This window comes from Papaver somniferum, chromosome 1, assembly GCF_003573695.1.
Source record: "Papaver somniferum cultivar HN1 chromosome 1, ASM357369v1, whole genome shotgun sequence".
Lineage (NCBI taxonomy): Eukaryota > Viridiplantae > Streptophyta > Magnoliopsida > Ranunculales > Papaveraceae > Papaver > Papaver somniferum.
The window spans coordinates 240,870,478-240,885,113 of record NC_039358.1 but is presented as its reverse complement, the minus strand read 5'-3'; the positions used below and the strand labels follow the sequence as shown (position 1 = coordinate 240,885,113).

The window sequence follows — 14,636 nt, the reverse complement described above, 5'->3', positions numbered from 1 at the left end:
AATGAGATTCTAAGCTTGAATTCCATTCTATTAGTACTATTTGGAGACCGCACGCGATGTCCTAGCACAAAGTAATTGGGTTATACTGCTGCTACGTCAAAAATGACAACAATGCATCTAAATCTTTTGCTGAACCGAAGTTAACATCTCAATTATCACCTAACAGGACTGATTTCACTTTCAAATTCAGTTAAAGTAAATATTACATGATTTTAAAATTCATATAGGCATCCCAGCCCATCACCAGGTTGATGCAATATTACATGATTTTACAAGGAAATCATCAATTTCGTCTGCATCAGACTCAAAAGGAAACTTCATTCACTACATGTACACAACAAGACTACAAGTTAAGGCTAGAAAGAGATTAAGCGTGTTTTTCTTGCAATACCTGGAGAAGGCACTGCCTTTAAGTTGTTGTTGTCAATAGATTTTTCAACCACAGTTGCAACCTTTGGCACTGGAGACGTGACAGGTAACAAGTTGGTGCTGCAATTAAAAACCAGCAAAGGACCACCGCATCTGTTTACAAATTTGTGTTTTTCCTTGAGTAGACGAGAAATCTTAGATTCCAAGGCGGAAAATCCCTCTTTTGCCAGGACTAGTTGCTGCTCAGCCTCAACGACTTGTGCCTTTGCCAGTTCCTGTTCCGCTAATGTTTCTTGAAGCTTCTTCTCCTGAGGTAAGATTTTCTTAATATCTTCCAAGCGCTCACGAAGCCAGACGACGTTGAATTCAAGATTCTCTGCTACTTTTATCTTCTTCTCCCAAGAGTCAATTACATCTGAAGAAACCTCCTCGAGAGGGTAGCAATTCATATCCACAATAAACCTCATTAATTCAGAGACAACCGATACTTGGGAGGAATAATAGAAATCTGTAAGAACTTGGTTCGATGCAATGTGCCCATAGTTCAACCAGATCTCTTTATACAACGACGCTTGTCTTTTCAGTACAGTGAAACCTCCAACGTCGTCAAATTCCTCACCCAGAACATCATGGCAGTGCTTTCCTTCTTCATATAGTCGGCCAGCACCTGGGAGCTTGTCTTGTTTTGTTGCACAATAAACTGTGACCTCAGCTACAGCTTCCTCTCCCCCTGTAACTTCACTTCCTTGCATTGGTGCAGGAACTGGGTAGATATCTTTAGGAAGCACCCCTACACTCTGATCAACTTCCATTGAGTCACTCTGCTCTACTTCCATTGAGTTACCTCTGTGCGCCTGAAATGCATGTGAAGATACTGTGAAATTAACAAATTAGTATAGAAAATGGGTCATGCATTCCAAGGAAAATGGGTCATGCATGTTGCAATTTGGTCATTATGGTCCCTCATTGTAGGATGCTGAGGGTTATATCTAGATTAGTTGTTTATCATTTTCCATTGATTTTCTTCTAATAAGAAGAATGATTTCCGAATTTGGTATTGAACGCCGAAATTCAATTCCGGTTTACACGTTTGATTTGGTCATGTCCAATATAAGTATATACGCTGCAATTACTTAGTCTCATTATACTAATTCACATAACTGTTGGTAATTTAGATCTTTACGAATGATTTTGTACCACACCACCTAAACCGGTCACAGTGGAGAACATCTCGGCAGCTCCAAATTTGAAAACTGAAAATGTCAAAATAGAGACTGCATTTATGGCCAAAATTGGTGCGCAGCTAATTGTGCTAGTTCAGTATGCCTTAATTAGGTTTCACACAAACTGGTTCCGGTGATTTATCATGAAATCTAACTAGTACTCCAAAATCCTTGAAAACAATTCTATGATAATAGGGCCAGATTGACTAAATGGACTCAAGTGATGAAGCAAAAGACAGACTGATCATGAAATACGTTCAAACTACAGAAACATGTTCATTAGATGGTAATATCATGAAATCATATCAGAAAAACGATAAGAATCAAGTAGCGAATGGATCGAGGACCAACCTGTTTTCTACAGAAGAGATTTTCCAGTGATGCGAATCTGAACCACCACAAATTTTGAGATCTAACAGGGGAGGAGAAATGGAATGAAGAGAGGAAGTTTTGGTTCGATGACGGCTGAATATATATTCTAGGGCACCTTTATTTTTAGGGGGTTATAGCTTATAAAAGAGACAGGCATACGATCCAACGGTGGGGATAGATTTCCGCAATGGTCCTAGATGTTCCATTAGGGTATACTGTAGCAGTTGGTCTAAAATTTTCCCTTCCAACAATAAGTTTTTTTTTTTTTTTTTTGATAGGTTAGTATGGTGGTTAGTTGTGGCCCCTAAATACTACTAGCAATTACAAGGTCCAGGATTTGAACCCTTACCTCCTTCAAGGGAGGGAACATGAGAACCATCAGGCCACTTGATGGTTCTCAATTCCAACAATAAGTTGGACCACTAGGGATATTTACCAAATTTAAATGTGTATGGCACCGCGCGACATAATTTCTATCCCTTGAGAGACCAACGTCGAGCCGTGCGATATATATTATTTCATCGAGCCACGGGGTTAGAGCTGTGCGGAAAAAAAATTGTCGCTCAAGATATCGGTTACCTTTGAATTTTATTATCATTTTCCGTTTTGAATTATACATTCCTCTAATCACTTTTAAATTTCTTTACATTCATATTTCTTAAAAAATAGCATCAAATTCGAAATAGAAGTCATATCAGATGAATTCAGTCGAAGAAATTATGTATTTTTCACCACTGATGCTATTAATGGTGCACAATAACACGTGCAACTCTCTTCTAAATACTTTTTTTTTATTGTCCTGTTTTGGATTCCGAAAAGGGCAAGTCTATAATGTCTTCCAAGATGGTTATGGAACACTTCAAGCTCAGGCTTCTAATCTTCATCTGGATAGCTAGTCCATGTAGGATCATCCCGAGCTTCCTCAATTGTCATATTATGTAAAATTATGTCATTTAGTATTATTTTTTTTTCCATTTTTTGAGTTTCTTAAAAGATATTTGCTGCATTATCAAAATAATTTTTATTTTTATCCTTTGAGTTGATACGTAAGTTGGTCCGAGTGCAAGCTTGAGAGGCGGAGATCTTGTGGGTAGATGTCGTCTGCTAGATGCTATTATTATTGTTAATGGTGAAATTGCGTTTCAGAGCGTGAGAGCGAGTCCGTGCTTCAAATATTCAAAAGATATTGGTGATTTGTACAAAACATTGATATCATTTTGTGAACCTAAAAATCAAAAAAAATAAAATAAATGATAAATCCGACAATAATAGGTAGCCGAATCTTCTTCCAAAATTATACAATTGATTTTGGGTAATGATCTATATACATTGCCATTCAACAAGCCATCCCTCTCATACCCAATGCATACACTCAAGACTGCCTAACATTCTTCTCTCTTTTTGTATTCTATCAATACCATTCTGAGTAGGTTTTTATACGTAATATGGACCAAACTGGCTGACTACTGTTTCAGAAAGCATTTTGCGAGGATATTCGAAAGGAATTGTTATGCCCACATGAACATACTCATCAATGGAAGACACTGATGTGATCCTTTTATGAATAAATCCTCATACGTATTGTGTCACATATTGATAAGTGAAATCTACTACCACACCCATTTTCCAACTTTTTTCAATGGTAAACCCATGGACGTAAATTCTCACACACGAACCCAGAATCGGTGACCAAATTTCTCTGTCACCAAAAATGTTCAAAACTCAGTTTCCTTTTTTTATTACATAATTTATCTTTCTAACGTTAGGAAGTAAATGTTAGAGCATTGCTACGGCGAACTCGCATGCGTTGCTATCTCAAGCATGTTTATCAATGTTAGTGATCAAAAATATAAGTCTTGATTTCTAGCCTATTTAGATGTCTCGGACTAGGACATAGATTGTGTAGTTGAGCTTTAGACTTCACGGCATTCACCATTTGAAGACGAAGAACTACTAAGGGGAGCTTGTGGAACTTCATCGACAAAAGGTATATGGAGACTGAAACTCATCTATCACTTGGAAAGTCTATTTCTACTCTATCTCCTATATTGAGACATAAGTCGCGTTACGATATAGTTTTTTATTATACACATTTGAGATTTCGAGCTGAGTTTAACTCGCTTATATATTTCTCGGAATATGTGTTGGCAAGCTTTCGCTTCGGCCAAGTTCATCTACATCCGTGAAGAAAGTCCGAATATGATCATATGAAAATCAACGAGTAACATCCCACATGGTTTGTGTGATACAATCATTTGGTGGAGACCTGGAATGTTTCATTATGATAATTTCAATAACTTGAAAATTGCTTTGATGAAAAATAGTTTGTGAATAACAACTATATAACATCCTCTAAGAAAGTTTCAATGATTGAAATAAAGAGTTTAGAATCATGTAACCATGTTTGGATATAAACATAGTGTGTTAATCACATTATTGTGCAAGTCGAAAACCGGGAGCCTGAAGTATGCGTACTCGTACGCATACTGGCGGTTGCTGATGTCTGGGAAAGTATGCGTACAGATTCGCATACTGGCGGAAAGTTCACCCCTGTGAAATTCTGTTGGAGTTTGGAAATATAAGAAGTATGTGCACATGTACGCATATTGGCGTAACCAAACTCAGTCCGGCTACTCAAGTATGTGTACCGTTTGCGTACTTGAGGGGGTTACTTTCTAAAATCGGTTGTGTACATGAACTTAAACATTTATATAATAAGAAATGCTATCTTTGAAAACCGTGGCTATAATGTTCATGAATTGATTCGAGTGAACCAAACCTATTTTGTTTCAATTGTGTTATTGTATACTTCTATGAGAATATAGCAATTGAACGACTCTTTAACTAGTTTCATTTGAGTTATTTGAACTAGTTATGGTTAAGATGAATATGGTTGATATGAGAGTTATCATATGGCTAACTTCGGTTAACCATTATTTAGCCAACATGGTGTACACGTTTAGGTACGGTTCATAAACCTAAATGAGGGTACATTTCATTTGTGTGTAACAAGCTAAGTTCGATCTAACGGTTGAAAGATATTAGCTTGGTTGAATTAGGTTTTTCATCTAATGGTGAATAATGAATACTTTGTTACCAAGGTAACTTAGATTGCAAACCCTGATTTGAAAACTATATAAAGGAGAACTCTAGCAACTGGGAAACCTAATCCCCACACCTCTTGTGTGTTACTAGTCGCATAAACTAGAGTCGATTCTCCTTTAACCTTAGGTTTCTATCGAGACCCTGTAGGTTAACGACTTGAAAGAGTACTTCATTAGGATTGTGAAGCCAGACCCAACTATTTATCTTGTAGTTGCGTGTTCTGATATTGCCCGATTTTATCGTTTGAGTACTATCTTCTCTAAGATTTGCTCGAGATTAATTTCTCCGATAGGCAATATAAAACGTGATCACAAAAATCTTCGTCTCATATATAGTTTGTGATTCCACAATATCTAGTTTCGCCATTATATGATTTATACTATTGTTAGGTGAACAATACTAGGTTGTTCTTCGGGAATATAAGTCTGGTTTATCAATTGGTTCATGTTCACCTTGATTTATCAAAAGACGGAACAAAAACTCTTGGGTATTTCTATGGGAGACAGATTTATTCAATCTGTAGACTTTTCTGTGTGAGACAGATTTGTTATCAAGTCTTTGACTTTGGTTCGTAACAACTCTTAGTTGTGGGTGAGATCCGCTAAGGGAATCAAGTGTGTAGTATCTGAGATCAGAGACGTAAGGAACGCAACTGTACCTTTAATCAGTGTGAGATTGATTAGGGTTCAACTACAATCCAGTCTGAAGTTCTTTGGTAGTAGGCTAGTATCTGTAGCGGCTTAATACAGTGTGGTGTTCCATCTAGACTAGGTCTCGGGGTTTTTCTGCATTTGCGGTTTCCTCGTTAACAAAATTCTGGTGTTTGTGTTATTTCTTTTCCGCATTATATTTTGTTATATAATTGAAATATCACAGGTTGTGCGTTGTATCGATCAATGAGGAAATCCAAACTTTGGTTTTTGATTGAGCTTAATTGATCCTTGAACATTGGTCTTTGGTACCGTTCAAGTTTATTCCTCTTATATTCGATCGGGCTGGCAGATTTCTATTTGCTGATTGCGGATTGAATTAAGAGTTAGAGATATAATACTTTTGTATATACTTTTCTCTAGATTGAATCTGACTGTCTAGTTGATTCTCTAGAAAGTATGTTACAGTAAGTCCTCTCATATTGCCAAACGAATTGTTGGGTGTGGTTGTTAGACCCCCGCATTTTGAATTGGTATCAGATCAGGCAAACACGTTAAAGACCTTATAAGTCTGTGTTTGTAGCGATCTGATATGAACAGAAATTTATCTCTATAAACGTACCACCAATCATCTATGACTCTAATTAATTGAGGTGGAAAATTGTTATGCGTGCCTTTCTCCAAGCGCGTGATTTTCAGTCATGGGTTTATGTTGTTAATGGCCATGATGCTCCCGTTGTTGCAGTAGAAGATCTGACCGTTCCAAAGGATATTGGTGCATATGACGCTGCTGAGATACTTGCTGCAAAGCAAAATTCCGACGGTTTGAATGCTATCATACGTGCCATTACCACTGATCTTCAGCACCATGTGACTACGTGCACTCGGTCTAAAGATGCTTGGGGTATCTTAGAAACCATATGTGAAGGTAACACCAGTGAGAATGAAGCTAGGCTTCAAAACCTTAATTCCGATTGGGAAAACCTTCGTATGGAAGATGAAAATTTATTTGATGAGTTTAATCACAAAGTGTCTGAAACTGTTAATGCATCTTTTGCATTGGGTAAGACTATTCCTGAAAAGAACATTGTGATGAAAATTCTCAGATCGCTGCCATCTAGATACGATTCTATAAAGAATGACATCGTTGAAGGAAATAACCTTGATGCTCTCTCCATAAATACATTGGTTGGAAAGCTAAATATATTTGATCATGAGCATACATCCAAAAACACAAAAGAACACTAAAATACTTGATAAAATTAAAAGTTTTTGTGTCTCTGAGGATGATCTTTTTGAGGCTGATTCATCAGATGAAGATCTTGACAATTCAGTCTCGTTGATCACAAGACAATTTAAAGATCTTATGTTGAATAGAAATAAACGGTTTTCCAGAGATACACCAAGGTCATCAGTTAAACCTCACAATCGCATTCCTCCAAAAAACAAGGATGTTGAGGAGGCTGATGACGAGGATATGCCTCGGTGCTTTAAGTGTAAAGGTTTTGGTCATTTTGCAAATGAGTGTCCGAACCGCAAAAAAAATACACTAGGAACAAAGGTCTAGCTGCAACTCTTGATGATATATCTGATCACTATGATTCCAATGAAGACGAAAAATCAAGTGTTGCACTTTTTTGTAAAAATGTTGATTTTGATAATTGTCGCAATACATACATCAATCTCGAAATTCTGATTTTTCAGGTTCCACCATGTGACTTGGAGGTTGCACATCCCAGGCGTCTGAATCATCATATGCGTTGACATTCTCTTATATATTGTTCACTCAAGGGTCATGAGCTTTCATAGTGTTTTAAGCACAAACACAAGATGAGATATGTCAGCAAACTTCAACGAAGAGCAAATCGATTAGCAAATATGCTTAAACTCGCTCAAAAAACTGCCGAGGTATGTAAGATTTTGTCTTCTTCGAAGGAGTTAGTTTTCAAAGATAATATAACACCATTAGAAAATAAAGTATGGTCTAAACGTTTTGATAGACAACGTTCTATGAATTCCTTCCAAAAGGAATATGGTGGACAGATTGTTGTTCACCGCAGCACAACTTGCAAGTCTCAGGATTTAGGAAAAGTTTTTTCTTTATTTTCTTCTTAGATTTGTTGTATTTTGCAAGTCTCAAATTCCCTATCAATAAAAGAGGGTTATTCTCGACAATTTTACTCTTTTCATGATTGTGGATTTTTCGTGTATGAACCTGTTTAAAGGTTGCTTAACCCTACATTCCTTTTTCCTTATCTGAAACTCTTTTTATCTTAAGACTTCTTGTTGAGTTTAAATTGTGATTTCCTCTCACAAACCCGTACTCTTATGGATACTCCAAGCATCATGTCTTCTGATGGAAAAAGATGTTAATATGATTGTTAAGCCATCAATCATGAAGGAAAAAGAGAGATCTCCGTTACCTCTAACTTTGAAAATAAAAAGAAGGAAAGTGAGGAAGACAAGAGTTGTTCCTTCAAATTCACAGAAGTTTTCTGGTGTTCTTGAAGAGTTGAAGGATACAAGAAAGGAGATTCAGCAAATAAAGTCTATTGTTATGAGAACTCTTGAAATTCAGAAGGCACTGGTTCGACATCATCAGCCTAGGAGGTTTGTTATAATTGACTCCTATCTTCACGAACCATATGTTCCCATGGCTGTTTACGACAAAGAGTTCGGGGACGATAAAGAATTCTTCAGAGGTCTCAATGTCCAGGAAACTTCTAATGAGAATTTTTATTCTTGTTTTTTCTTAGAAGGATTACTAGGGTTTGGAATAGTCATTATTGTGATTACACGTAGCTATTTCCAAACGCTTTATCTTCAATGTTTTTAGATTTATTTATTTAAATTCTAAAGTTATTTCGAAGATGATTTTTGCAGTATTAATCTTTATGGTTTTATATATTGCAAATTATGGGATATGTTGTTTACGTCCGTGAACCTTGACTATCCCATATGTGTTCAAAAGTTATCTCTATTATATGTCGATATGAAAGTATTGATAAAAGATTGAATGAACTTTTGACAATTCAAAAGTTAAGACTTTTATGTCATTGTGCAAATATTGATGGAAGAAAGGATGAAATTTTCTTTACAAGAATTATGTCTATTATATGTCATTGTGCAAATAGTGATGAAAAATAGAATGAATTCTTGTTTATTCAGAAGTATTGATCTTCCCGGATCCACATCTTTGTGTATTTATTGTGTTGCTCCGCAAGTTTTCTTATGTCGAGCATGTGCAATTGAATTAATCATTTTTGGTGGTTGATTCAATTGAGATTTTTAGATACAAATTCATGTTTTCATGTGATTTGGTTATTTCCAAATAAATCCTTCTTTTCTTGAAGCAAGGTCGCCTTTGGTGTTCTCTCGGGAATGACTTTTTATGGGGGAGAGTTCTTTTTGAACTTGTGCTTAATTGCCATATCTTTGTGGGGAGTGCGGCTGTGGAGTATTATAGGGGTTATCTTGTATCTTTATAAACTCTTTTGGTCATGAAGAATCTCTATGGAAATATCATGAGGATCCCACTAGTTTTCCTACCTTTTTCAATTTTAGTTGACAAAAAAGGGGAGAATTAATGTGTACATATGGTTTGCGGATCATTATGTAAGGGGGACTGGTTTTCATATTGAGATGATGTATTGAATAATGGGGAGTGATACATGTCACCTTAATATTGTTGTCAAAGTTGTTATACAATTTAACTTTGATGATGTGTAATAATATTATGACATTGTATAACAATGATTGAGAGCACTTGTTTTCTCATTGTTATCGCTAAGGATGTTCAACAACTATGATGTTGAATTGAAAACATTTAGAATCATGGAGTACTTGAAAGTGACGAAGATTTCGAGTCGTGTTGAAGATGCCAAGGAGATCAAGCATTGGATGAGAAGCTACAAAGTTTTTATTTATTTTGTAATCCATATGTATTGATAGTTTTGTCACTAAAATTGACAAAGGGGGAGATTTTTTGAGCATTGATCGGTCGAACTCCCATCCGTTGATATATCAAACATGTTTGTCAATGTTAGTGATCAAAACTATAAGTATTGATTTCTAGCCTATTTAGATGTCTCGGACTAGGACATAGTTTGTGTACTTGAGATTTAGATTTCACGGCATTCATCATTTGAAGACGAAGAACTACTAAGGGGAGCTTGTGGAACTTCATCGACAAAAGGTATGTGGAGACTGAAACTCATCTATCACTTGGAAAGTCTATTTCTCCTTTATCTCCTATATTGAGACATAAGTCGTGTTACGATATAGTTTTCTATTATACACATTTGAGATTTCGAGTTGAGTTTAACTCGCTTATATATTTCTCGGAATATGTGTTGTCAAGCTTTCGCTTCGGCCAAGTTCATCTTACATTCGTGACGAAAATCCGAATATAATCATATGAAAATAGACGAGTAACATCCCACATGGTTTGTGTGATACAATCATTTGGTGAAGACTTGGAATGTTTTATTATGATAATTTCAATAACTTGCAAATTGCTTAGATAAAAAATAGTTTGTGAATAACAACTATATAACATCCTCTAAGAAAGTTTCAACGATTGAAATAAAGAGTTTAGAATCATGTAACCATGTTTGGATATAAACAGAGTGTGTTAATCACATTATTGTGCAAGTCCTAAACCGGGAGCCTGAAGTATGCGTACCCGTACGCGTACTGGCAGTTGCTGATGTCTGGGAAAGTATGCGTAACTGTACGCATACTGGCGGAAAAGTTCATCTCCGTGAAATTCTGTTGGAGTTTGGAAGTATAATAAGTATGCGCACCCGTACGCGTACTGGTGTAACCAAACTCACTCCGGCTACTCAAGTATGCGTACCCGTTTGCGTACTTGAGTGGGTTACTTTATAAATCGGTTGTAAACATGAACTTAAACATTTATATGATAATTCTTTAAACTAAAGGTCGACGTCAGAGCTCTGCGAATCGGGCGAAAACGGGTTAACTCAGTATTCTCTTTTTCTACTTTTTTTTCTCATGATTAATCTTATCACCTGATTCATTTAATGATTCTAGACTTTTTTAATGTTTCATTAGTCAGTATTTCTAATCATATTGCATTGTCCCCATTAGTTTTCATCTTTTCATATTCAATTTTCTTTGTGTTTATGGATCTTTAATTTTGCTCTGATTTCCCTTACATGTGATTGTTATTCTGATTATTTCTAATGGCTTTTGCCTACTTTGTTGTTGTGATCATAGCTTTTGCTGATTATTTTATCAAGCTTTTGCTTAAGGTCTTGCATATGATTGGAATCACTGCTTTTGCTAATGGTGCTGTGTTGAAGAAGTCAGGGATCGGTATCAATTCTTTGGAAAGTAACTCATCTCGCCTTTCAAATTTTTCAAAAAAATTCAAAACCCATAGAGTCAACTGCATGCAGGCTTTTTGTTTCCTTATTTTTCTACCTTCCTTAACAGATGCCAGCTATCACTCTATCATAACTAGAAAAGATTTGAATTATCTTCGTTACCTTTCCCATCAACCTAAAAATACTCCGCATTCAAATATCAAGAATATTCAAGGCAATATTTTAGGATCTTATCTTACACATAAACTTTGTAAAAACCATATTCATAAAACCTTTCTCAGTAAGTCCTATTATCCTTATTGCATAAACTACTTTCATCAATCACATCTTGTTATGGAGAAAGTTCAAACTAGTCAAGTTGTGGATCTAGTCAACAAGTTCAAACAAGCTACACTTGATTTGGGAGATAATGATGAACTGGTGGTTATCAAAAATGATAACAAGGAACAAGAAGACAAAGATGAATGGGAAGACAGTGCTATTGGTAAGATAATTATAGAAGGTCATATGTCTTATGACACGGTAGAAAAAGGCATAACTTTACTTGGCCATTTTTAACTCTGGAGAATCTTAGAATCATAGAGGTGGAGCCTAACGTTTTCATCTTCAAGTTCAATCAATGGGATTTACTGAACAGGGTTATTGAGGAACGCCCATGGAGTATCAACAGGCATCTCTTAGTTATACACGAATACATTCCAGCAATGTTTACACGGAAAAACATTGGGGTTTCTAGCTTTTTTGGATACAACTCAAATATTTATTGCCAGAGCACATGAATGTTACCTCTGTTACCAAAATTGGCCAATTCCAAGGTGAAGTTGTGGCAATAGAGCCAAAAGATGTAATTCCCTCTGATGGAGTTCCTGTGAAAGTTTGTGTTAATGTAGATCTCTCAATGCCAATGAGAAGGGGAGTAAAATGTTCTACCAATGCTAGAGTCACTAAGTGGCAGCAATATTTCTTTGAGCGTCAAACTAAAAGTATTTGTACTGAGTGTTATATCATTAACCACTCAAAAGGAGTATGCCAGGACGCTGCAAATTTTTTGAAGAAAGCTCATGAAAGCCTTATTTCGTTGGCAAACTCAATGACATTCGTAAAACTATCTCAATTGCTGCTTCAAATAAGGAGTTTGTTTCTTCACTTATCAAAACTCCAGCTGTGAAAAAGATCCAGAAGAAATCTGTCAAGATGAATGCTTTTGTCCCCCCGAAGGACGGAGAATCCATAAATCTTGAATTTCTACTCAAGGGAGAAGATGTCTTGCCTATAGAAGACAGTAGACTTGGAAAACGCCACAGAGCTGGTGAAGCTATATCATCTAATACTACTACATCCGAGGCTTCCTCGCACAGAAGCATTTCGATTCCAATCATGGATCCCATAAATGCTCAAGAGATCATAACTGGAGTTAATCATACAACACAGTCGCACAAGCGAGATCAGGTACTAAAACTTTCTTCTATTTTTAAAACTCTTATTCTTTTAATGCATTTAATAATTATCTACTCACGTTATTTTTTTATTACCCTCTCAGCATTTATTAGTTATCAACAACTACCAATTAGAAATCCTAATTGCATTAATTATTTACATGCAAATTTCACGTTAGTTTTAAAGCTTTCATGCATATTTAAATTAGTCAGTCTTAGGAAATTTTTTACTTTGCTTTGTTTCTTTCATCTGTTCATCTTTTTTCACAATATGAAAGTTATTTTCTGGAATGTCCAAGGTCTCAATAACCCTGCCACCAGAGATCATTTAAGGGATTTGATTAGAACTCAAGATCCTGATATCATCTTTTTATGTGAAACCAAAATACATGAAGACAAGATGAGAACTCTACTTGTTCCATTCAGATTTCCTATCATGAAATTTCTTCAGCCAATCGGGCTATCTGGGGGATTAGCTCTTCTATGGAAAAATGGGTTTATTTGTGATATTTTTAGCTGTGAGAACAACATGATACATGTTGTTGTTCAAAGTGATCCTAGCAAGCCAGAATTACTTCTTTCCTGTATGTATGGGTATTGTGTCTATGGTAAAAAGAAAACACAATGGGACTTCATCAAGGATATTGGTCTTAATATTTCTCAGCCTTGGGTTCTCCTAGGGGATTTAAATTTCCACATTTTAGATACTTCTTCATCTACCTCTTCTTCAGGAGATGGTCTTGTTAATTCTATTATCCATGAAGTTGGATTACAGGACTTGGGTTTCATAAGCAGAGAGCATACTTGGTCAAACAACAATTTGGGCACAGGGAGGAAAAGATCAAGATTAGACATGGCTTTGGGTAATGCAGAATGTAATTCTTCTTTCCCTGACTCTAAGATCCTTCATCTGAATCAACTAGGCAGTGATCACTGTCCCATTCTTCTTGTTACAGATTATTCTCAGTCAAAACTATGGAAGCCATTTAAATTTTTCCTCTCTTAGCTACAAGATAGAACTTGTGCATTAGAGATTGCCAAAGAGCGCTTGGGAAAAAACAGTTAATATATCACCAGGATATAAGCTTGTCAAGAGACTACAACAACACAAGAATTATTTTATCTAAATGGAATAGAGATCACTTTGGAGACATAAACCAAAATGTATACAATCTGAAGAATAAGCTCTCCTCCATACAAGCTCTTCCTCATTCAGAAGCTAACACTGCTAAAGCTCTGGAAATATCTAAAGAACTACAAAGATGGCATAATATTCAGCATGACTTCCACAAACAAAAATCTAGAGATAATTTCTTCAAAGATCAAGACTACAACACCAAGTACTTCCATACTTTTCACAAAAGGAAAAGGGCTAGAAATAACATAGACTCTTTAAAAGATTTTAATGATAACTGGTTTCATTCTAGGGATGACATATCTAACTTAATTCCTGAGAAATGATTTATTGATACAGATTAAGAAAGTAAAAAATAAAAAATAAAACTCACATGAGAATATATATAGTACAACCACCTTAATTCCTGATTTTAAGATCTTTTCTTTTCACAATCTTGATGTTGTCCATTAGGTGTTCATGAATTAGATCAGGAAAAAATACAGGTCCATGGTCTCCAAATCCTTCACCAAACCAACATATGAGGCGTCCAAATTATCTCTCATTGCCCGACAAAAGAACAAGACGAGTAGCATGTAAAGGAAGACAAAGGAGACAACTTCCTCTTCATGACCTTTCTGATCAAGATTTTTCAACACCAGGTTTTCAATATCATCTATCCACACTTTGTTACATGTGCTTTGGAATCTTGACTGACAACACCTGACCTTGTTTTGCATAGGAATTGCTTGACGCGGGAAAGTGACTGAGTCAGCGCTATCTCGTTCTTTAAACGGACAACGTGTCTACCCTTAGAAAACCTGCTCTATAAGTACCTCCTTGAACCGCGGGTTTGGGTTTAGGTTTTACTACATAAACAAAGTACCAAAAAAAAATCCGGTTTACTAAGTTAGAACTGCTATTTTGACTGCATAACCACTTATGCCTCTTTCTCAGATATCTGCATAAACTTTTAACCATGCATAACCTATAATGCACTAATTTTTAAAATGTAA

General features: G+C 35.9%; 1 protein-coding gene across 1 annotated transcript; it reads right to left on the bottom strand.

Annotated features, from left to right (window-relative positions):
• Positions 1-152: 152 nt before the first annotated feature.
• LOC113321531 (MATH domain and coiled-coil domain-containing protein At3g44800-like) lies at positions 153-2,064 on the bottom strand. Its single transcript, XM_026569434.1, has 2 exons — positions 1,944-2,064; positions 153-1,223 (listed from the first exon to the last, which is right to left on the bottom strand). Exon 2 carries the CDS (start codon positions 1,203-1,205, stop codon positions 357-359), a length of 849 nt encoding a protein of 282 aa, XP_026425219.1. The 5' UTR covers positions 1,206-1,223; positions 1,944-2,064; the 3' UTR covers positions 153-356.
• Positions 2,065-14,636: the final 12,572 nt, after the last annotated feature.